At 49.1% G+C, this 23,895-nt stretch overlaps 1 protein-coding gene across 2 annotated transcripts in view; it reads left to right on the top strand.

Annotated features, from left to right (window-relative positions):
* The window catches only part of ZFP64 (ZFP64 zinc finger protein), a 71,545-nt gene extending 48,413 nt beyond the window's left edge, over positions 1-23,132 (top strand). The window contains exons 1-5 of one of the 2 annotated variants that reach the window (XM_027766370.1): positions 9,542-9,647; positions 15,342-15,491; positions 15,739-15,801; positions 18,353-18,604; positions 21,918-23,132. In XM_027766370.1, coding sequence (XP_027622171.1) covers positions 9,542-9,647; positions 15,342-15,491; positions 15,739-15,801; positions 18,353-18,604; positions 21,918-22,627 — 1,281 coding nt within the window. In that variant the 3' untranslated portion in view covers positions 22,628-23,132. Of the gene's footprint in view, positions 1-9,541; positions 9,648-15,341; positions 15,492-15,738; positions 15,802-18,352; positions 18,605-21,917 lie in introns of those variants that run through there. The other variant, XM_006141906.3, reaches the window with a different exon arrangement.
* Positions 23,133-23,895: the final 763 nt, after the last annotated feature.

The raw sequence follows: 23,895 nt of genomic DNA on the forward strand, positions 1-23,895 counted from the left end.
TGAGAGACCAGCAGATGACATAATGGTTAACCATAGTTAACCCACGTAGTTAACTGCAGTTCAAGTCCTGGCCCCAGTGGCTTAAAACTCACACCAGGTGCATGTGTGTGTGTGCCCAAAATGCTGAGAGGAGAATGGAAGAGACGGGATTGTGGCGTGACCATCCACGCTGGGGGATGATTGCTTATTTTCTGTCTCTCGGGCAAGCACATGCGCCCTATAGCAAAAATCTCTCTAAAGAAACAAAACAAAGGAAAAAATAAATAGCAAGTCAGGTGTGTGTACATTCGTGCCCAAGATCCCGAGAGGAGAATGGAAGAAAAGGGATTGCAGCATGGCCATTCCACCTGGGGTGTGATTTCTCGCTTTCTGTCTCTCTGTCTCTGTCTTTCTTGTGAGCTCACGCATCCTATAGCAAAAAAAACCTCTCCAAATAAATAAATAGAAGTTATCAGTCACTCAGACTCATAGCAAAAAAAAACCTCTCCAAATAAATAAATAGAAGTTATCAGTCACTCAGACCCACTCCAGATATTCTTGTTCTCATTCAAAGGGACACTCGTGGTACCAGTTCCTTGGTCCTCTATGCATTCGCTTGCTTACGTGTGTGAGTGTGTATGTAAACACATAACACATGCACATACATATATGCTCCTATATTATGTATTTGTACACATATATGTGTACATATACAAATCCATATCTTTATATATTAATATACATATGTGTGTGTGTGTGTATATATATATATATATATATATATATATATGAGAAAACTTCAAAGAACTAACAGAAAATTGAATTAAAGTACAAGTCTATTTTGGTACAAAATAATTTTGTATATGTGCCTAAGATCCCAAAGTATGGAGAGATGGAGACAGGATTATGACAGGACCACACCCCATAGAGGGGTGCTTTCTCCACCTCTTTCTCTATCTGTCTCTCTCTCTTCATGTGCCCTCTGGCAAGAAGGAAGGGAAAAGAAGGGAAGGGGAGAGGAGGGAAGGGGAAAGGGAAGGGGAAGGGGAAGGGAAGGGGAAGAGAGAAAAGAAAGGGGAAGGAGCAAAGGAAGGAAGGAATCTGGGGCCATGAGGTGGCATTGTGGTTAAGGCACTGGACTCCCACATGGACAATCATGGTTTGACTCTTGAACATGGAGGTTTGAAACTCATGCTGGGCACATGTGTATTCATGCCCAAAACCTCTAGAGGAGAATGAAGAAGAAATTGGGCGTGGCCATCCTCCCCTCAGAGAGTCATTTCTCACTTTCCCTCTCACTGGCTCTCTCTCAGAAGCTCAGAAGTTTCCTGTCAAAAACAAAAAAAAAAAAAAAAAAAAAACCACTTTGTGGAAAATGGAATAAAGTATAACTTATTTTAAGAAAGAAAGAAATCCAGGGACCAGCAGTTAGCGTAATGGCTATGTCGCTGGACTCCCATGTAGCCGACCGCAGTTTGAGTCCCGGACCCAGTGGCTTAAATTCACGCCGGGTGTGTGTGCGCGTGCCCAAGATCCAGAGAGGAGAATAGAGGAGAAGGGACTGCAGCGTGGTCATCCCCCTTGGGGGGTGATTTCTCGCTTTCTATCTCTCTGTCTCTCTCTCTCTGTCTGGCGAGTGCACGTGCCCTAGAGCAAAAAAAAAATTAAAAACTCTAAAAAAAAAGAAAGAAAGGAAGGAAGGAAGAAATCCATACATAGATTTTTTTTCTTTTCTTTCTTTTTAAAAATTATTTTAAGAGTGATTTTTGCTGTAGTGTGTGTGCATTCACTAGTGACAGAGAGACAGAAAGCGATAAATCACCCCCCCAAGGGGGATGGCCACACCACAATCCCTTCTCCTCCATTTGCCTTTCGAGATTTGGGGCACATACTCACACATGCTCGGCATGAGTTCCAATCTGCCAGGTCCAGGATTCAAACCATAGTCGACTATGTGGGAATCCAGCAATGTAACCATTATGCCATCTGCTGGTTCCATGCATAGTTTTCAATGATACATTTTCCATGACTTTTTTGAAAATCCCACATATATAAATTCGTATTAAAATTTATTCAGGGGGCCAACTAGGTGGTGAATACTATAATATACTGGATTGCAGTGCTGGAAGCCACACGGCCAACTATGGGTCAGAACTCCAGGTCTGCCTGAAAATATGCCAGGCAGGCACCCAAGATCCTGAGGAGCTGGAGGGTTGGGGCTATGACAAGCCCATGTCAGGGTGTCTCTCTCTCCCTTATCCCTTTCTCTCTATTTCTCTCTTTCTCATGTGCACACACATTCTCTAGCATAAAAAATATATATAAAATACTTTCTAATAAAGAAAAAATTTGCAGCCAGCAGGTGACATGGTGGTTGAGGTACTGGACTTCCCACATGGCCAACCACAGTTTGAGTCCTGGACCTCGTTGCTTTCTCACTCTCTCTCTCCCTCTCTCTCTGGCAAGCTCATGTGGAATAATAATAATAATAATAATAAAATAATTCTTTTAAAAGATGTATACAAGAGATGCTGTCATGTGTGTCTATGTATTTACTTATATATGTGCATGCACACTATGGCACAATTTTTATACTTTTCTGTCCTTTGGATATTTCACTTAATATATTTTTAAAAGATTTTTGTGTTTGTTTGACAAAGGGCATGTGTGCATGTCAAAGAGAGAAACAGAGAGGGAGGGAGATGGGAAAAGCACTCCCAATGGGGCACAGTCACGCCATGCCTTTCTCCTCCATTTCAGCATGCTGCAGAGATTTTTGAGCATGCGTGCACATGCCCCTGGCATGTTTCTCAAGCCACTGGGGCTGGGTTTCAAACCACTCAGTCCACCATATGGAATCCAGTTCCCTTAGCCACCAGGGCACTCGGTCAGCCTCACTTATTATATCTTGGAGAACTTTCTATATGAGCTCACAGAGAAATACATTTTATTTATGGTTGCATGGAATTTATTCCATTTTATGAAAGTACCAGGATTTAGTTATTGATTTTTAACTATTACTTTTTTTTTCCCCAAAGATACATATGCTCACCAAAGAGAGACAGAGAAATAGAAGGAAAGCAAGAAAGCATTCCCCCATGTGACCATGCCACAATCCCTTCTCCTTTGGGGACTTTGGGCACACATACACATCCCTGGCAGGTTTTTCAAGCCAACTGGGTCAGGGACTTAAATGGTACAATTGCCACGTGGGAGCCAGTGCCTTAACCTCCATGCCACCTGACCCCTATTTCAGCTTATTTTAATTTACATTTCTTTAATCATAAGTGAGCACAAACATTTTCACTCCCTATTTTTCTTGCCTCCTTACTTTGCTTTGAACACACCCTAATTGTTCTCCTTTAAAGTCTTCACTATCCAGACCAGTAGTTGGCGTAATGGTTATGTCGCTGGACTCCCATGTAGTCGACCACAGTTCAAGTCCTGGACCCGGTGGCTTAAACTCACGCTGGGTGCGTGTGTGTGCGTGCCCAAGATCTCGAGAGGAGAGTGGAAGAGAAGGGATTGCAGTGTGGCCATCCTTTCTGAGGGGAAAATTATCATTTTCTGTCTCTCTGTCTCTCTCTGTCTTTCTGGCGAGCACATGTACCCTATAGCAAAAAACCTCTCCAAAAAAAGTCTTCACTATCACTGTTTACTCCCCCAGGAATGCTGTCCCCCTGGTTCCTCCCAGGGCCAGCTCTGACACAGGTGCTTTAGTTCAAAGGTCACTTCTAGCCAGACTCAGGAACCCTCCACTACCGGCCAGTCACTGTTGGTCACACCACCCTTGCTTTTTTTTCTCCCAAATTTGCCACAGGGGACATGTGCTCACCAGAGAGAGAGAGCCAGGGAGGAATGGCCACATAGCAATCCCTTCTCCTCCATTCTCATCTCAGGATTTTCACACACACACATGTGCTGTATGTGTTTTTTTAAGCTGCCAGGTCCAGGACTTGAACCATATCATCAGCCATGTGGAATCCAGCTGCCCTAACCTCACACCATAGGCTGGCACAGCACTCATGCTCTGCTGGTCACAGCACCTGTTGCCATCTCATGTGACTGCGTACGTTTCATTCATTGGTCAGTGCCCTGCTGGATCTCATCTGTCTTTGACATCTCTGTATCTGCTTCTCCCAGAAGAGAACCAGGCAAAAGTATGCGCTCATAAAATGGTTATCAGATGAGCAAATAAGTGAATCCTGGAAAAGCTCATGATGAAGAAATAAGATTTGTTCCTGTCTAACTCCACATCCATTTGGGGGATCATGTGTAGCTGAATAAATATTTATCATTCATTCCTGTGTCTGTAGTGGAGAGCAGTAGCATAGATAAAAGTCAAACAAGGGACCAGCAGTTAGCGTAATGGCTATGTCGCTGGATTCCCATGTAGGGGACCGCGGTTTGAGTCCTGAACCCAGGGGCTTAAACTCACCCCTGGCACGTGTGTGTGTGTGTGCCCAAGATCCTGAGAGGAGAATGGAGAAGAAGGGATTGCAGCATGGCCATCCCCCCTGGGGGGTGATTTCTCACTTTCTGTCTCTCTATCTCTCTCTGTCTGTCTGTCTGGCGAGCGTACATGCCCTATAGCAAAAACCTCTCCAAAAAAAATATCAGTAATAGTAATAAGGTAATGTATGAAGAATGAGGAAGTTTTTCAAGAGAAGCATCCTCTGGAGAAAGTACTTTGAAATGTCAGTTGGGCCTGATCATTACCTGATCCGCTGATAATGTGACATCATTGCTGAAAGCAGTGCAAAGTTATCACCTACAAAACCGCTGTCTGCATGTTGAAACTTAGCAACAACATTTCCTACTTTGTTTAAATGTCTTCCAAAAAAAAAAAACCTGTGCATTTGAAATCCTTTTTTTTTTTTTATTCATCTTTTTTCTTTCTTTCTTTCTTTTTAATGCTACCAGAGAGGGAAATGGAAAGTGAGAAAGCAAGCCTCCAAGTCCGGGACTCCGACCACGTCCAGCCATATGGAAGTTCAGCGCCTTAACTACCACACCACCTGCTTTTGGGTTTTGTTTTGTTTTGTTTTGTTTTTCTCAAGTTTCTTTCTTTCTTCCATAAGCAAGAGAGAAAGAGGGAGAGAGGCACTCTCAATGGAGTCCCCAAGCCTTGGTCCACCTTGGCCTTAGCCAGCCCTGATCGTGGGCATGTGCACATGCCTCGTGTTCAGGAAGGTCTCCAGGTGTGAACCCAGAACCCTCCCATGTGGGAGTAGAGTGTTTTACCACTGGCCACCATCTGACCCCTGAAATCCATTTATTCAAGATAGTGGTGGACCCTCTTAAATTTAATTTGCAAAAACCCTGGTTGATTATCAAAAAAGATGAAAATTTATATGTGGATTTTAACAAAAAGAATAGTCAATTTGGGGGCCAGCAGGTGGCATGGTGATTAAGACACTGGACTCCCACATGTTCAACTACAGTTCAAGATCTAGACCTGGTGACTTGCTTTCTCTTTCTTTCTGTCTCTCTCTGGTTAGCATACATGCCCTATCGCAAATTAAGTAATAATAGTAATTTTTAATAGAAATATTTTATTAACTTTATTTATTTATATATTTTAACTTGACCAGAGAGGGACAGAGTGAGAGAGAGAGAGGAAGTAAGAATGCAAGCCACCAGATCCAGGACTCAAACCGCGGTCAGCCACATGGGAGTCCGGTGCCATTAACCACCATGCCACCTGCCAGCCCCAATGATATATATATTTTTTTAATAATCAATTTGTAGGGGCCAGCAATTAGCATAATAGCTATGTCTCTGAACTCCCATGTAGTCAACCGTGGTTCGAGTCCTGGACCTGGTGCCTTAAACTCACGCCAGGAGCATGTGCGTGCATGCCCAAGATCCTGAGAGGAGAATGGAGGAGAAGGGATTGCAGCGTGGCCATCCCCCCTGGAGGATGATTTCTCGCTTTCTGTCTCTCTTGCGAGTGCATGCGTCCTATAGCAAAAACCTCTCAAAAAAAAAATTAATTTGTATAATTGGCAAACAGTATCGAAAGAGGATAATCTGACTTATTAAGCATAAACCATGATACTTTGCTTTCATTTAGATCCTGTCCATTCAATTTTTTTCAATTTTGAGCCTTAAAATCAAGCCATTGGGGGACCAGCAGTTAGCGTAATAGCTATGTCGCTGGACTCCCACATAGTTGACTGCGGTTCACGTCGTGGACCCGGTGGCTTAAAACTCACGCTGGGTGCATGTGCGTGTGTTCCCAAGATCTAGAGAGGAGAATGGAGGAGAAGGGATTGAGGTGTGGCCATCCCCCCAGGGGGTGATTTCTCGCTTTCTGTTTCTCTGTCTCTCTCTGTCTGGCGAGCACACACGCCCTATAGCAAAAACCTCTTAAAAAAAAAAAAATCAAGCCACTGAAACCTAGTTTTTTGTTTGTTTGTTTAATTTGACCAGACAGAGAGAAAGGGAAAGTGAGAAAGCAAGCCACCAGGTCTGGGACATGAACTACAGTCAGCCATGTGGGAATCCAGTGCCTCAACCACCATGCCACCTGCTGGCCCCAATAATAAACCTAATTTAGGACTAGAACTTCAAACTAATGTTTGAAAAATAGAAAAGCAGTCCTTTCAAAAATAAAATTTTCTGGGAACCAGCAGTTAGCGTAATGGCTATGTCGCTGGACTCCCACGTAGTCGACCGCAGTTCGTGTCCCGGACCCGGTGGCTTAAAACTCATGCCGGGCGCGTGTGCATGCGTGCCCAAGATCCCGAGAGGAGAATGGAGGAGAAGGGATTGCGGCGTGACCATCCCCCCTGGGGGGTGATTTCTCGCTTTCTGTCTCTATGTCTCTCTCTGTCTGTCTGGCGAGCGCACGCGCCCTACAGTGAAAATCTCTCCCAAAAATAAATAAATAAATAAATAAAATAAATAAAATTTTCTGTCATTATATTTGTGGAAAACATAATAATGTTCACTTTCTTTTTTGTTGAAATAAGACATGCAGGGAAACAGATCAAGACCATAGTGAGATTACATTTTATATCAATATTGTTTGCAGAATTAATACGTATGAAACCAAGTATGGGAAAGGACGTGGTCTCACATCTTTTTTTATTTTTATGTTTTAGAGAGGTTTTTGCTATAGGGCGCCTGCGCTTGCCAGACAGACAGAGAGGGACAGAGAGACAGAAAGCGAGAAATCACTCCCCAGGGGGGATGGTCACACCACAATCCCTTCTCCTCTCAGGATCTTGGGCACACACGCACACGTGCCCGGTGTGAGTTTTAAGCCACCGGGTCTGGGACGCGAACCGCGGTCGACTACGTGGGAGTCCAGCGACATAGCCATTACGCTAACTGCTGGTTCCCAATGGTCTCACATCTTGTACTTTGCTGGGCAAAGTATAAGTTGATACAATCACTTTAGCATTACCTTTTTTTCGTTTGTTTTAATTTGTTGGGGGGTCAACAGGTAGCATAATGATTAGGGGCCTTGACTACCACATGGCTGACCGTGGTTTGAGTCCCTGCCTTGGGACTTGAAAAACACGCCAGGCAAGTGTGCACACATGGCCAAAATCCCAGGAGAAAAAAGAGAAGGAAATGTGGTGTGACCATCCCCCGGGATGAGAAATGCACACTATTTTAAAACTATGCATGGATTTCAAGATGTTTTGCACCAAAATGAACTAGTACTTCAATAACATCTGCCATGAACGTTTGGAAGTCCAGTCCAACATCTGGCACCCTCTCCTCAGTGCACCCCGTCTTTTGACTTCTCCAGAGGCCATCACTGTTTTCGGTTTATCCAGGCCCTGAGACATTTCAGGAGACACAATAAATGCGAGCCCATGTCGGTTTTTAGATGTCTTTATAGACATGTGTTGAAAATTTCATTTTAAAAAATTATTCTCAGGAGACCATTCAGTGGCGGGCATAGTGTATGACAGACCCACAGGGAAGGTTCCAGGCTGGTGCCAAGACACCTCCCTGAGTCCCAGGGCACACTTGTGCCCGTGGTCTGGGCAGGCTGAAGCTGGGCTTGGGTCATACAGGGGAGGCCCTGCAGGATGTACTTTCTCTCTCAAAGCACTTGGGAAAATGCATGTATTTAGAAGTAAGAAAAATTCAACCTCAAGTGATTTCATCTAACATTTACATAAACTTCCTTAAGTCGTTCCCAGTTTGAAAATCAATGGGAAATTTGGTAACAGCTCAGCTTCCCAGACACGTAGCAAATCTGGTGAAAACGCGCTTCCTGCAGGCGCTGCTCTGGGGTTTGCCAAGGGTAACCACGGAGAAGGCGTTTGACCCACGGTGACGAGCCCCCCACGGCTGGCGCTAGCGGGCTGCCGCGGACTTCCACACCCCGAAATCCACCCCGGGCCCCGCCCCGGACCTCGCCGCTGAACCTGGGCTTGTTTAACAAGGGCCCCCACGTAGTTCTCAGGTTCCGGCATGCTTGCGGCGCAGCCCTCTCAAGGACTTCCCAGTCTTCGGAAAGTGAACACCTGGGGGCTGTAGGCGGCCTCCTGGCTGTCAGCTGGAAGTCGTTCACGTGGTGCCAGGAGGGATTTCCCGCCCCCTCCTCCGGGTCTCACCCAGGTCCTGCCAGTCTGAGCATGAACGCCAATTAGATCAAACCCCCGGGGACTACGCCTCAGTCACTTGCTGTGCTGCGCCCGGATCCCCAGTCCGCCCTGAGGCGTCTCCTGTGTGGTCCGGACTCCCGGGGCCAGCGTCACGCGGCGGGAGTCGGGGCGCGGAATACCCGGATCCCTCCCTCCGCCTCCATGGGGAACTCTGGGAATCAGCATCTTTAACCCTCTCCTAGAGCGGTAGCTCACCCCGCGGACGGAGGCGCTCCGGTCTCATTTAAATTTTAAAATCGAGTATGCCAAGGGTGAAAGCCGCGAGTGGGGCCGCGCTCTCAACCCGGCTGCTTAGCAGAATAACCCAGGGAGCTTTTTAAGAAATAGACCCGGCCCAGGGCCCAGCGCAGCCCAATTAAGTCCGAATCTGAAAGCGCAGCGGCTGCAGCCGCGTAGCCAGGCCTCACCTGGGAGCTCGTTAGGAATACAGAAGCTCAGGCCCCACCCCAGCCCCACTGAGTCGGAATCTGCATTTTAACGAGGTCCCCAGTGACTCGCGCGCACATGAAAGTGGAAGGAGCGCTGTGCTTCTGAAATTTTAATGGGCAAAGGAATCACCTGGGGATCTCGTTAAGATGCAGACACGGTTTCTCCAACTTTAATGTGTATGCGAATCACCTGGGGACCTTGTTAAAATGCAGATTCTGATTCCGCCGGTCTGGGGTGGAGCCCGAGAGTCTGCATTTCTAACGAGCTCCCAGGGGGTGCGGGCTGCCCCTCGCGGACCCCAAGTCCACAGGCCCCCCGAGGTGCTGGCTGCAGGCCAATCAGCCGTCAGGACTCGATAAGTCGCACTGCTCGGCTGCTGCGCACAATTGCCCGGGACATGCGCGTTCAGCCGAGGGCGGGGGTAATTTCGGAACTCCGGGAATTCCTTGTGAGAAGTAGGCCGGCTCCTAGGGGCTCGCAGGGAGCCCCATCCTCACGCCATGTCGCGGCGCAAGCAGGCCAAGCCCCAGCACCTCAGCTCCGGGGAGCCGCAGCCTGTGCGCCAGGAGTTCGCGGAGGTGGCCCCGCAGGTGGTGAGGGAACCAGGTGAGTGGCGCCGCGGACACCCAGCCCGAAGACGGGGGACGGTTTCTCCTGCCTTCCCCGGCCCCGCGTGGGGACAGGTTCCGTAGGGGGCGTCGAAGGGCGAGCATAGTTTTGGACTGGAGTCCAGGGACTCGGACCTGGACACCCCACCTTTGTCAATTACGCCCCCTGGTAAATTACATTCTCGCGGGCAAATTATGCCGCTTCCGGGGCGGGTTCCTCCAGCCACATCCTCACGCGCCAGTAAACCGTCGTTCGCCTCCCAACGCGCTGGGAGGATGCTCTGAAACCCGCTCCGAGGCTGTCTTCGGGTAGGAGACACCCGAGTCTCAGATCCTGTTGGCACGGGACTTAGGCTGCACGCCTGGAAGGTGGGCATTCTGGGACCCGCGCCCTGGCCTCCCTGCAGCGCGCGGGGAGCTGGGCACGTGGGGAATGCCTGACTTTCTGCCCGGGCTTGGCGCTGGGGTGGCCTGAGTAGTGAACAAGGACAGTTCCACCCTCCCGGAGCTCCGGTCCAGAGAGGGCACAGGAAGTAAATTAGTGGGTCGCGGAATGCGCTGGAGGCGCACACCAGAAAGCAGAAAACGGAACACGTTCCGCGGTGTGGCGATGGGACCCGGGAACCAGGGGTTTCAAATGCGTTATTCAGGGGAGGGCTCGCCGAGGGGACCTTGGAGGCGAAGACTCGAAGGCCGCGAGGGAGTGAGTGTAGACAGCTGGGACGAGCGAATCGGGCAGAGGGAACCGCGAGCGCAGAGATTGGAGGAGTTGGGGAGGTTCGAGAGATGATGTTAGGGTGCGGGGAACCCCACTAGGGGCCCTGTATGTTACTCCCAAGGAGGAGCCGGGGGCTGGGGAGGGGGCCGAACAGTGATTTGCCCGGCTGCTGCCACCTGGACACGGGCCGAGGAAGGTCGGGACACAGACCCTGGGCTACACTAAGCCCCTAGGGCAGCGATTCTCACCCTGCAGTCGCTGGGAGTCTCCACTTCTGAGGAGTCTGCGGGAGGGGAGCTCTGCTAACTCCGAGACCCGGGCACACTCCACTGCCCACGGTGGGAATCTCAGGGGTGGAGTGGCGGAACCCGCACGTCTAAGGCGCCTCCCGGAGTGATTCTGGGCGCTCAGGTTGAGACTTCGCAGGTTCCTACCCTCTTGCCGCCCCATTCCCCCGCCCCCCAAACAGGGTAGCTGATAACCTCCTACTGAAGCAAGCGAGGAGGCAGGCAGAGGAGTTTAAACCGACTTTGTCCTCTCCTGCCCTGCGTTTTCCGGGACAGAGTGGAGGGGAGTCCCTTCCTCAAGCTCCCCAGGTGCAAGCAGTCTTCATCCATCGTCAGGTGGGTGGGCTTTGATGACCGCACCCTCCCGAGGAGGTGGAGGAGGTGGAGGAGGTGGTGAGCAGGGTAATTCGATGAAAGGGAATGGGTAGGTTGCAGCTGTAGGGCCCACCCGGGTTGGGGCCAGGGCCCCTGCGATCCTCTGCATAACGCGGAAGTTGGGGAGGAACTGGGGCTGTTGGGGCGTCTAGGGGAACTGTTTACGGAAGACAGCTGATGACTGGCCCCAGGTTACAGTTCAAAGTCAGTGCTACCTTTTTATTCCTGCAAACAGCTGGAAGGTGCCCTCTGGAGCGATGCCCAGCGATTCAGGGTACTGGAGAGTGATCTGTGTTCTGGAGTGTTGGAGGTCCCCCTGCGGGACAGGACGTAATTCCTGCCACCTGGTGGTGTGTCTCAACACCAGCCACTGCTGCAGCAAACAAGCAGTGTCCCAGCTGGTACGTTTTGTCCTTGTATCCTAGGGCTGCCACCCTGAGCTGCCACCCGGCTGCCCACCGCCTTATTTTTGTTAAGGTTGGACTACTTTTAATTTGCAAGTGACTTTGCAACTCAAAGTTGGAGGGAAATAAAATGGAAAAGGTTCATTGATAGACTTCTCACAGTAAGCAGTAAAGAGGCCCAGCCATGGGGCTGCAGGCAGTGAGGTTTCTGTTGGGTGACCCTGGAGGCTGGGGTTGGGAGGGAAGACCTGGGTCCTCTCATGCTCATGATCCTGTCTGGCTGGGGTACTTGGACTATCACTGATCACAGGGTCGCTTCACTGTTGGGACCATGTGAAGGTTGCCTGATTGTCTTCCCCATTCCCCAATGGCTAAATCAGTTTTTAAATGATCTCTTTTTAAATTTTAAAATAATGGTGACTGGAAAACCTCAGAGGGACACCAGAGGTTTCTAAAGGGGTTCAAATATTCACTGTGCGAAGCTCGTTTCTGACTGTCAAATATGGCCCATCACAGAGGGCTGTGAGCTTTGCACTCCCTGGTCTCCAAGCTGACTGAAAGTCCCTCACACTTCCCCCATCCGTCTCTCCCTGGCCCATCCTTTGTGTTCAGTGCATTCTCCTTTGCCTGTGTGCAGGTTTGCACTGGAAACATGAATTCTCCTCCCCCTGAAAATCTGGTGGCTCTCGTGTGCACACACCGGTAAATGCAACTAGTGACATTTATTCAGTGCCAACTATCCACAGGGCTCTTTTGCATGTACTAAAGGATGTAATCTTTGGCAGCAGCAGATGGCATAATGATTACGTCGCTGGACTCCTACATAGTGGACCATGGTTCAAGTCCCTGATCTGGCGACTTAAACCAGGCACGTGTGTGTGCACCCAAATCCCGAGAGGAGAATGGAGGAGAAGGGATTGAGGCGTGGCTATCCCCTCTGGGTGTATTTCTTGCTTTCTGTTTATCTCTCTGGCAAGTGCACATGCCCTATAGCAAAAGTCTCTCTGAAAACTAAAGAACACCTGGGACCAGCAGGTGGCATGGTGGTTAAGGCACTGGACACTCCCATGTGGCCAACCACAGTTCTAGTCCTGAACCGAGTGGCTTGCTTTCTCACTTTCTTGCTGTCTCTCTCTGTCTCTCTCTCTGGTCAAATTAAAATAAATGAATAAATAAATCTTTAAGAATATTTTTAAATAATTATTTTATTTAACTTTATTTTAATTTGACCAGAGAGGGACTGAGCCAGATGTGGTGTGTGTGTGAGTGAGTGTGTGAGTGTGAGAAAGCAAGCTGCCAGGTCTGACACTCAAACTGTGGTCAGCCATGTGGAGTCCAATGTCCCTAACCACCACGCCACCTCCCAGCCCCAATAGAATTAAATCTTTAAAAAAAATGTTTTTAATTTTAAAAAAAGTAAACTTAATCCTCACTAAGATTACGTTTATGAAACAGAGGCCACGATCCCCATTTTACAGCAATTGAGATATTGGTTTTCAGTCTTATTCTGTTTTTGTGAAACTAAAAACCCTCAAGGACTCAATGGTTGTCTCTCTTAATACAAGAATTGCTAAGTAGTGCGAGTCCTTGGGAACCAGCAATTAGTGTAATGGCTATGTCGCTGGACTCCCACGTAATAGACCACGGTTCGCATCCCGGACCCGGTGGCTTAAAATTCACACCGGGCATGTGTGCATGCGTGCCCAAGATCCCAAGAGGAGAATGGAGGAGAAGGGATTGCGGCGTGACCACCCCCCCCTGGGAGGGTGATTTCTCGCTTTTGTCTCTATATCTCTCTCTGTCTGGCGAGCGCACGCGTCCTATAGCGAAAACCTCTCCCCCAAAAAAGGTAGCGCAGGTCCTGTGGGCATGGTCCCTCCCCCTAGAGTGGTGGCGATGGGCTGCAGATCTGGCAAGTGTGGGTTCAGATCAGCTGCAAACTCGCAGCCTGCAGCAGCTCCTCTGAGCCAGTTTCTTCCTCTCACCGGGCAAACTCTCCGAGTGTGATCCCCACACCAGTAGCATCAGCATCACTGGGGGCTTGTAAGAAATGAAAAACTGCTGGCTGTACCCAGACCTACCGAATCGGGAACTCCGGGGCTGGGGAGTGGGGGGAGCAGGCCACCTGTACTTTAGCAAGCCCTCGGGGTGATTCTGCCACACGTTCGCGTTTGAGAACCACTGGGTGCGCATTGTGCTTCTCAAGTCTTCTCGTGCACAGGAACTGCGAGGGGAGCTTGTCGGGACGCAAACAGATCCTGTAGGTCTGGAGCAGGACCTGAGACTGCGTTTCTAACAAGCTCCCAGGTGTGCGTGTGCTCTGGAGACCACCCACTGCATAGCCAGGACTTGGAGTGGTGTGGCAGGGTCACCCAGGATGGCATTAACACCCCACATCCCTGTGGTCTGCAGCTGACCTTCGCCTACCCCTTAGTCTTTGCTGCGTCTGGAGTGAGACCTGAGAAGCTCTGCCTCACCCCAGATTCAGGTGATTCTGAAATGGGATGGCAGCAACCCACTTGGAAAGAAAATTAAGATACAACCACTGCAGACTTTCTCGGCCTTGGCACTGCCAACGTGTGGAGCCACAGAATTCTCCATCGTAAGGACCAGACTACACATTGCAGGATGTTTGGCAGCACCCCTGGCCCCCGCCTACTGATGCCACTGTCACACACAGGATTGTGACAGGCAGAATACGTCCAGGCATCGCCCCCAATCGAGAGAATGGGCTAAGTCCTTGTTTGGAGCACCACGAGTGCTCACTGTTGACATCCAGAGCAGAACTAGGACCGTCGACTCAGCTCAGACTAGGCACTGCTGGGGACTCAGAACACGACAGCGCTGAGGCATTTAAGTTACCCCTTTCCAGCTGAGTAAGCGAAGGCCCTGAAAGGCTAAGTCACTTGTCAGTAGTCACACAGCTAACATGTAGAACTGATGAGAACTCCATCCTCTCAGGATCCTGGGCGTGTACATACATGCCCCGGGTGTGTTGCTTTTTTCTTCTTTTTTTTTTTTTAAGAATTATTTTATTTAACTTTATTTAAGTTTGACCGAGAGGGACAGAGTAAAAGAGAGAAGGAAGGTGAGAAAGCAAGCTGCCAGGTCTAGGACTGGAACCATGATTGGCCACGTGGGAGTCCAGTGCCCCTAGCCACCATGCCTCTTGCCAGCCCTTTGCCCCACATGTTTTTCAAGCCATCAGGGCCAAGATTCAGATCTTAATAGCCACGTGGAATCCGGCTCCCTCTGTAAAGTACTTAACCACTGCACTCCAGGGCAAACCCACATTTGTGCTTTTAATTCTGTTAGTCTTATTTCACTCTTCCCCTAGTTGGTGTTATATTTTACAAAACAGCCTGTGATGAAATGGACCTTTTTTTTAAAAAAAAAAAAAACTAGGCCTTCAGGCGAGGCGGTGGCCCAGTGGTAACACAGCCTGACCCACGTGGGGAAGGTCCTGGTTGTGCCTGGTACTTTGTCTAGCGTGCCAGGCGTGTGCGCCTGAGATCCAGGTTGGTTGAGACTGAGGTGAACTGCAGTGTGAGGACCATGTCTGTCATGCCTTTCTGTCTGTCTCAGGGAAGCAGTGTATAAATAAACTTTCATGCTAAACAAAACAGCATAACCAGGACTTCACATCATTCAACATGTACCTAAGCATGAAGTTCCTTAGTCTGGGTGTAGCCAGTCGTGTCCCCGTGTGGTCACCACTTCTCTTAATCCCCTGTGTTTCCTAGGAAGGGAACTTCTGCATGACCAGAGTGTACACAGCCTTCGTTTCTAAAATCTCCTTGGGAGAGGTAGTGAAGGGAGGTGAAATAACCCCACGGCTGCTGTATTTCGAGACTCCTCATGGTGGTCGTATTCAAGAAGTTAAGTAACCTTTCATGCCTCCATTTCAGCTTCAGAACTAGTTCATGATGTTCCAAAGCCGGCTTGCCTCTCTGCGGAAAGCAGTGACATCCAGAAGGATCCTGTCAGCGCTCATCCCTCAGAGTCGAGGGAACAAACAGCCACCCTTGGGGAGAGGACGTTCAACTGCTGCTATCCAGGTGAGGAGTGACACCCAGTGCAGGGGACCACGCTCCTTGGCGCCAAGCGCTGCTTCCCACCCCCTAAATGTTTGGTGCCTCTCATGTGGCCACAGCACGTGGCGTCTACACCTGCTCACGCAGCCTTCCTCAGGGGCTCCAGGAGTCTTAGGGCATCCGGAGCTCGGCACGCAGCTCGCCAGAACCTCGGGTCCATAAAGCTTCTGTCTGAGGTTATGTTTTAAGGAGACCTGTATTTCTTTTATAGGCTGTCACTTCAAAACTGTTCATGGCATGAAGGACTTGGACCGCCATCTGAGGATCCACACGGGTAGGTGGCTATTCACTTGTTGAACGGTTTAGTAAGAATATGTGGGAATGGGTATGAATTAGGTGCAGGGATGGAGTGGTGAGCACGGCAGAGTCTCTGCTTCATGAAACTTGGTCTAGTGGGGTGGGCTTGGGAGAGGGAGCCAGAGCGGTGTGAGTGAGCAAGAGATGACAGGATGCCGCCACAAAGGCCTGTGCCCCCCTTTCCTCCCCAGTTTTCAGAGGGCACATGCACCTGTCATAAAGAAACGGAGACAGAGCACCCACCAGTGGGTGTGCTCACACTGCGTCCTTCCCCGAGTCCCTCCCATCTGTCAGGATTTGGGCACACACACCTGGCATGTCTCTCAAGCCGTTGGGGCCAAGACTCGAACCTCATGGTTGACCATTTGGGATTTGGCTCACTTCGCCACCAGGCTGTGGGGCCAGCCGCTGTTGTACTCTGGAGGAAGTGATAAGGCTGCTTCTGAGGGGCCTTCTGCAGGGCAGTCTGCTGCCGAGGACAGAGAAATGCGACGCTGCAGCAAAGGAATGCCACGAGCGGTGGCAGGGTCTCAAACTATGGCCCATGGCCGTTCCAGCCCGCCAGGCTGCCGCTTGTTCACTGTGCCTGCGGCTGATGTGGCCCACAGTGGTGAAGTTGTGTGGTTGCTACAGAGACCGTGTGCTACATAGAGCCTAAAATATTGCCCTCTGGTCCTTGACAAAAACCTCTGTGAAGCCCTGGTCTACAGCATAAAGCCTGACACAGCCATGTGAGCAGGGATGTTGGTGTGCCTGCTCTTGCTTTCTTCTTTTCTTTCTTTCTTTCTTTCTTTTTTTTTTTTTTTGTCATAGGGTGCCTGTGCTTGCCAGAGAGAGACAGAGAAAGGAAAAGTGAAATAACCCCCCAGGGGGGATGGCCACACTACAATCCTTTCTCTTCCATTCTCCTCTTGGGATCTTGGGCAAGCACGCACATGTGCCAAGCATGAATTTCAAGCCACTGGGTCTGGGACTCAAACTGAGGTCGATCGTGTGGGAGTCTAGCACTTAACCACTGTGCCAGCTGCTGGCCCCAGTTTACTTGCTCTATGGAATCCACTTGAGGCTTACACACAGTCAGATTTATTTCCAAGTACAACTCCAGAGCAAGCAGACCACAGCTGGAAACTTCCATACTGAGTGCAGCCTCGTCTCTGGGTCCAGGACAGCTGCCCCAGTTCTCCAGAGCCCTTCACTGGGGGAAAACGGAAGCAGGACCGGGGGCTCGCAGCATCCTGCCCATGGGCTGCCACCCAGCAGCACTGTCCCTGTGACTAAGGGATCCACTACAAGCATCAGGAGGCCTCTTATGATTTCAATGGCGTTCTGTAGCTTACCTTATTATAAGAGTACCACATATAATACATACAACATAAAGAAAAATGTGTCAATCTGGAGCCGGCAGGTGGCAGCGGTTAAGGGCACTGAACTCTCACGAGTTGAGTCTTAGACCCAGTGGCTTGCTATCTCATTATTACACCTCCTCTGTCTCTCTGTCTCTTTCTGGTCAAATTGAATAATAATCATAAATAAAATTAATTAAAAACCAAACTCCCTAGTTTACTTTAAGGATTGCCCTTGATGTGGTATTCTGTGGATTTTGATAAATGTTTGATGACACATATCTACCAGTATCTAAGTCATTTTTTAATGAATTAGTTATTATCATTGTTAGTATTTAATTTGCTACAGGGCACACACACTCACCAAAGGGTAGAGTAAGGAGTGAGGAAGGAAGCCTCCAGGTCTGGGACTCAAACCACGATCGGCCATGTGGAAGTCCAGCACCTTAACCACACCACCTACTGACCCCATCTAAATCATGCTTTGGCACCTTTCTGCTAGTTAACTTACTAAGAGTTTTATTTTGACATTCGTAGTTGGCATTTCCATAATTTCAATTCTGTGTTTTAATAGTAAATTACCAAGTTGTGTGTCTTCCTCCTCCTGCCTTCCCCAAGCATTTGGTTATGGGCAGACTAATTGTTACTTGGATATAATCACCCTGGAGTGGTTGTAAGGGGAGAGCGGGAGTGGAATACGCTGCTGGGTGGAGTCCTGGATGTCGGTGTCCCTCGTCCCACGTATCTCTAGCTACCAGGCCCTTGTATCCTTTCTCTAGCCTCAGCACCCCGTTTACAAACAGCCTGGGGGTGAAGGAATAAGCCCACCTGACCGTTCTCTGAGACTCATCAATGAGGGGACAGAAAGCTGTCCAAGATCCCTACACCTGCCACCTCTCAACTCGAACACTACTGTAACCACACCGTCTTCCCAGACGGGCTGGCCTGTGCTTTTCCCCATCAATCTTACTGTATCTAATATGTCCCGCTAGGATCCTTTACATTTTCTGAGCCATCAATGGATAGCATATTTTGCTTCCCAATAAACCAGTTGAGACATCAGCATCTTCTGCTTCAGCCACTCAGGTAGCAGGCCCATAGGCCCGGGCTGTCATCTCAGTCGAGTCTCTGTGTGATTATCTTGATCCAGAGCCCTTAACACCGTGCATCCTTATGTGTTTGAAGGAGACAAACCACACAAGTGTGAGTTCTGTGACAAGTGCTTCAGCCGGAAAGACAACCTGACCATGCACATGCGGTGCCACACCAGCGTCAAGCCACACAAGTGTCACCTGTGTGACTACGCTGCTGTGGACAGCAGCAGCCTGAAGAAGCACCTGCGGATACACTCTGATGAGCGGCCGTACAAGTGCCAGCTCTGCCCCTACGCCAGCCGCAACTCCAGCCAGCTCACCGTCCACCTGCGCTCCCACACAGGTGAGTCCCTGGCCCTGAGACCTCAGTGCTACCTTTCTCTACATGCGAAACCTCAGTTAGAAATGTGTTGGTGGTATAGGTAAAGGAATCTGAAATTTCTGTGATGATTGTAAAGATTGTCATTGTTCAGTTTGGCCTTTTTTTTTTTTCACGGCCAAGACAACAGCTTTTGGTAAAACATGTGTCTGACATTTGGGTTGCATAATTTAACTACATAGAACGCAGCAGGGGACAGGTGCCACTACTGCAGCCTAGAAGCAAAGGACGTCTCTCATCGAAAGTCTGACCTACGAACCAGGTGTTGCAATAATTTCACGTATACTCTGATTACATGGCTTAATTGAGAAATGTAGAATCCATTGAATATATTGTAATTATAAATCTTTTTTTTTTTTTGGCGGGGGGGAGGTTTTTGCTATAGGGCGCGTGCACTCGGCCAGAAAGACAAAGAGAGAGAGACAGAAAGTGAGAAATCACCCGCAGGGGGCAAGCCACACCCCAATTCTCTATTCTCCCCTCAGGATCTTGGGCACACACGCACACGTACCCAGCCTGAGTTTAAGCCACTGGGTACAGTACTCGAACCACAGTCAGCTACATGAAAGTCCAGCGACAGAGTCATTACCCCAACTGCTGGTCCCAAATATGTCATAATTATAAATCTAACTTCTTGTTCTAGAAACTTTTTCTTCCCTTCTTTCTGGGACCCCACTGAAATAAAGACACACCAAGAGAAAGGGCCAACTTATCTTGGCACAGAAAACGGGGACTGGGATATTCACAAGGCAGCTCGTAAGATAAACATTTTCAGTGAATTTGTGGAAGACGGTAAACAGGAATATGCCAACGTTTCCATCTAAGTCAAGAAAACTGTCCCAGCAGATGCACGGGAAGCCACTTTTCCAGCCAATGCTATAGTGCCTGAAAAGCTGTGTACTCAGAATTGACATATAGGGTCAGCAGGTGGCATGGTGGTTAAGCTGCTGGGTCCCAGATCCAGCAGATTGAAAATCATGCCAGGCATGTGTGCTCAAAATCCCAAGAGGAGACTGGAGAAGTGATTATGGGACTGGCCATCCCCCACCCTAACAAGAGGGGTGACTTCTCACTTTCTCTGTCTTTTCTCTGTCAAGCACATGCACCCTATAGCAAAAACCTAAGGGACGGGGCGTAGGGGGTGACTAAAAAATGCACCTGACATAGCCAAAGCTACAGGCTTGGAGGAGAGACCAAAGGGTATTGGCCAAATCGTCCCACCTACCCAGTAGCAGATGAAACCCATGACATCTATGCATGATCTCTAAGCCAATCTCCTCTTCCTAAATATAATCAAATGTGAATCATTTGTAGGGCACGCATCACATAAAATGCACCAACTCCAACAAATAATTAACCCTGGAAGTAACAGTACTTGGGTAAGAAACGTTTTCGTTCTAATTGGTGTCTGCCCACTGGCAGAAACTTTGCATCTAGGAGAGCTCTGTGAAGAGTCCATGAGCTAGGTATGAATTAAAACCAGGGTTGCTAGCTATACAGTTAATACAATCTCTTGGAGATTGGGGGGGGGGGAGAAAGAAAGAAAACTGGATTGGGGAAGAAAGAAAGAAAACTGGATTACAGAACCGAGAATAAGCTGAAGTCTGGTTTCCGACTAGGTCTAGAAAGAAAAGAAAAGCAAAAAAATCAAATGGGAAAAAGAATGCCATAATCCTAAGAGGCCAAGGAAGTATTAGAAGATAAAGAGCTCACAAGACATCAACCAGGATGAAGGGAAGGGGCAGGGGAGAGCCCAGGTCCCTAGAAAGACTTCCTGGAAGCAGAGCCCTCGGAGTTGGGAAGTTATTTTGAACTTAGAACTCTGTCCAGGGACCAGCAGGTGGCGTAGTGGGCTCTGGTGACTATCACATATGCAATCCCGGCTTAAATGATTTGGGGTTTGGTTCTAAAGTTGACTTTGAAAATGACTGAAGTATGGGAGCAGCAGTTAGTGTACTGGCTATGTCGCTGGACTCCCACGTAGTCAACTGCGGTTTGCGTCCTGGACCCGGTGGCTTAAACTCACACCAGGCGCATGTGCATGCGTGCCCAAGATCCCGAGAGGAGAATGGAGAAGGGATTGTGGCATGGCTATCCCCCTGGGGGGGTGATTTCTCACTTTCTGTCTCTGTCTCTCTCTGTCTGTCTGGCGAGCGCATGCGCCCTATAGCAAACCCCCCCCCCAAAAAAAATGATTGAAGTATGAGGCTTCACAGGACAGGATGGAAATGTTTTTTAGTCATAAAAATTAAAACGGCTTCTGACAAGTGGGGAGTTAGTACAAAGAAGAGGAGAGAGTCGTCGAAGAAGCACTCAAGGCAGAGGACTGAGGTGCGAGACTATTGCGCAGTGTCAAAGGGGACCTGAGGAACGTCACAACCACCACCAGATGCAGGAGGAGGGCTGAGAAAAGATGGTCTGTAGGAAAAAGCAAGCTTCTTGCCTATGCATATAATTAATTGTTGATATTTAAAGTAACAGTTCCCCAAAATGACTAAAAGTCTGAGCCATGTCTCCAGGGACTGAGACTCTAAATTTAAGAGGAGGCTGTGGCTTTTCATTAATGTCCTCATCTCCTCTACCATATTCTCATGGTAATGAAATAAAATCCAGTCTGGGGTTATGAAACCAAAAACTTTCCCCTAGTAATACTAGCCAGTTAGCTGGTAGATCTTTATTTTTTAAGAATTATTTTATTTAATTTTACTCTTTTTTTTTTTTTTTTTTTTTAATTTGACCAGAGAGAGAAAGTGAGAAAGCAAGCCGCCAGGCCTGGGACTCAGACCACAGTCAGCCATGTGGCCATCCAACACCTTTACCACCGCACCACCTACTAGCCCCAGCTGATATATCTTAAACACCACCCAAAGCATGTTCCTGAGTCTTACTCGATTTGAAAAAATTGTACGTAACTTAAATGTCACCACTTCTTCCACATGATTCTCTCTAGTTAAGAGAGTTCAGGTTTAAAACTGAAATACTATCCAGAGCATGGTCTTGGGTACCATGAGGCCTGGTTCAAATGCCTGCAGTTAGACCTAGGTCAAATAGCTTGACCTCTCTGAGCCTCCATTACACCATCTGTAAAATGGTATTGATACCAGCCACTCCTTGGTCCCTTGTGAGGGCTAAGTTCATTTATATAGGAAGCGTCATGTCTAAGGTTGCAGCCTTTAGAGTTTGAAAGACCCCACCATCTCATCGCAGCTCGCATGTTTGGGGAGGGGAGTTCTGTGTTGCCTGCCTGCTCTAATGGAAACAAACCTTCCGTTGCTAGGGGACACCCCCTTCCAGTGCTGGCTCTGTAGCGCCAAGTTCAAAATCAGCTCGGACTTGAAAAGGCACATGCGGGTGCACTCGGGGGAGAAGCCTTTCAAGTGCGAGTTCTGCGACGTCCGCTGCACCATGAAGGCCAACCTCAAGTCACACATCCGCATCAAGCACACCTTCAAGTGTCTGCACTGTGCCTTCCAGGGCCGGGACCGAGCCGACCTCCTGGAGCACAGCCGGCTGCACCAGGCTGACCACCCCGAGAAGTGTCCCGAGTGCAGCTACTCCTGCTCCAGCGCAGCCGCCCTGCGCGTGCACAGCAGGGTCCACTGCAAGGACCGTCCCTTCAAGTGTGACTTCTGCAGCTTTGACACAAAGCGGCCCAGCAGCCTGGCCAAGCATATCGACAAGGTGCACAGGGATGAAGCCAAGACAGAGAACCGGGCTCCACTGGGCAAGGAAGGGCCCAGAGAGAGCGGCTCCCAGCACGTGGCCAAGATCGTGACCCAGAGGGCCTTCCGCTGCGACACTTGTGGGGCCTCCTTTGTCAGGGACGACTCGCTGAGGTGCCATAAGAAACAGCACAATGACCAGAATGAGAACAAGAACTCCAACCTGGTCAGTTTCCCACCCGAGAGCAGTGGCTCCGGGCAGCTTGGCACCCTGGACTCTGGGGGGCAGCTGGAGGCCCATGCAGAACCCAGCCAGGACCTCTAGTTCAACCAGGAGGGCTGTCAGCTGTCAGGAAGCCCCGCCGTCCCAGGGGAGGTCCTGGAGCCCAGCTGTGGTCACCAGGTCTGGAACTGGCTGCACCAGCTTCCCAGGCCTCCTGTGGCCCTGGCTGAAGAGACAGTGGCATGAGGACACGCCAATGCGACATGTGGGGACGCTTCTCTGTGTTGCTGTCTCCCTTCCAAGGATTGTCTAAGCAAGTCGACTTGGTCTTGGAAGGTGGGATCCATTGAATACTGTCCTAGGCAAGGGGTATCCATGCAGAGCGTCTTCACATGGGTTCCTATGTTAAAGCTGATCCACCACCGGTGGAATTATCAGACAGATAGAAAACGAAAGCTAAACTGATCTGTCTGGTGGGAAGGAGCACTTGGCGGGTCAGGGGTGGCTAGAAAAGTTCTGTTAACCTGGACGGTGGTTACAAGTTCGCCTTATACATTTATGTGGCTTCTATCTGTTGTCTTAAAATAAAAAGGCAAACTCGTCTGTAGAATGATATAAGAAAATACTGTTTTTCTCTACGTTCCTCCATAGGCAGGTTATGGTGGTTGGGGGGAGGGGACCGTCTCCCCATCTCGCCCCCCAGTTCAGTAACTATAAATGGATGTAGGATTTCTCGGTGTTGATGCAAACGCAATGATGCAAGACGGAGTGTGGTCTGTAGGTGGCGCCAAAGATCAAGCTACCGCTAGCCCAGCCTGTAATTGTGTTCCAAATTTGAAACGCGTCCTTGTGTTTATAAAGGAAAGTCTAGGAGTCGGTGGGCTTTGGGCTTAGGTCTGGAGTATGTGATATGTGGGACACCCTGAGTCCAGCATCTTTTTCATCAGAAGGGATTTAATGTTTGCTGAATCACCAAACCTGTGAAAATCCCACCTTCGCGTAAATGGACATTTTTCTGGACTGAAGCTTAGAAGGCTATGAAATTCCAGTGGATGTATAATTAACCTAGAGTTACTTATTTGTTCTCCTTTAGCATCTTTAAACACTATTTTTAATATAAATTCTTTTTTGGGAGGAGGGGGGGAGGTTTTTGCTATGGGGCTCGTGCGCTCCCCAGGCAGAGAGACAGACAGCGAAAAATCACCCCCCAGGGAGGATGGTCACGCCACAATCCCTTCTCCTCCATTTTCCTCTTGGGATCTTGGGCATGCACGCACACGCGCCCGGCGTGAGTTTTAAGCCACCAGGTCCAGGATGCGAACCACAGTCAACTACATGGGAGTCCAGCGACATAGCCATTACGTTAACTA

This window comes from Tupaia chinensis, unplaced genomic scaffold (assembly GCF_000334495.1).
Source record: "Tupaia chinensis unplaced genomic scaffold, TupChi_1.0 Scaffold000066_1, whole genome shotgun sequence".
NCBI classification, from domain to species: Eukaryota; Metazoa; Chordata; class Mammalia; order Scandentia; family Tupaiidae; genus Tupaia; species Tupaia belangeri.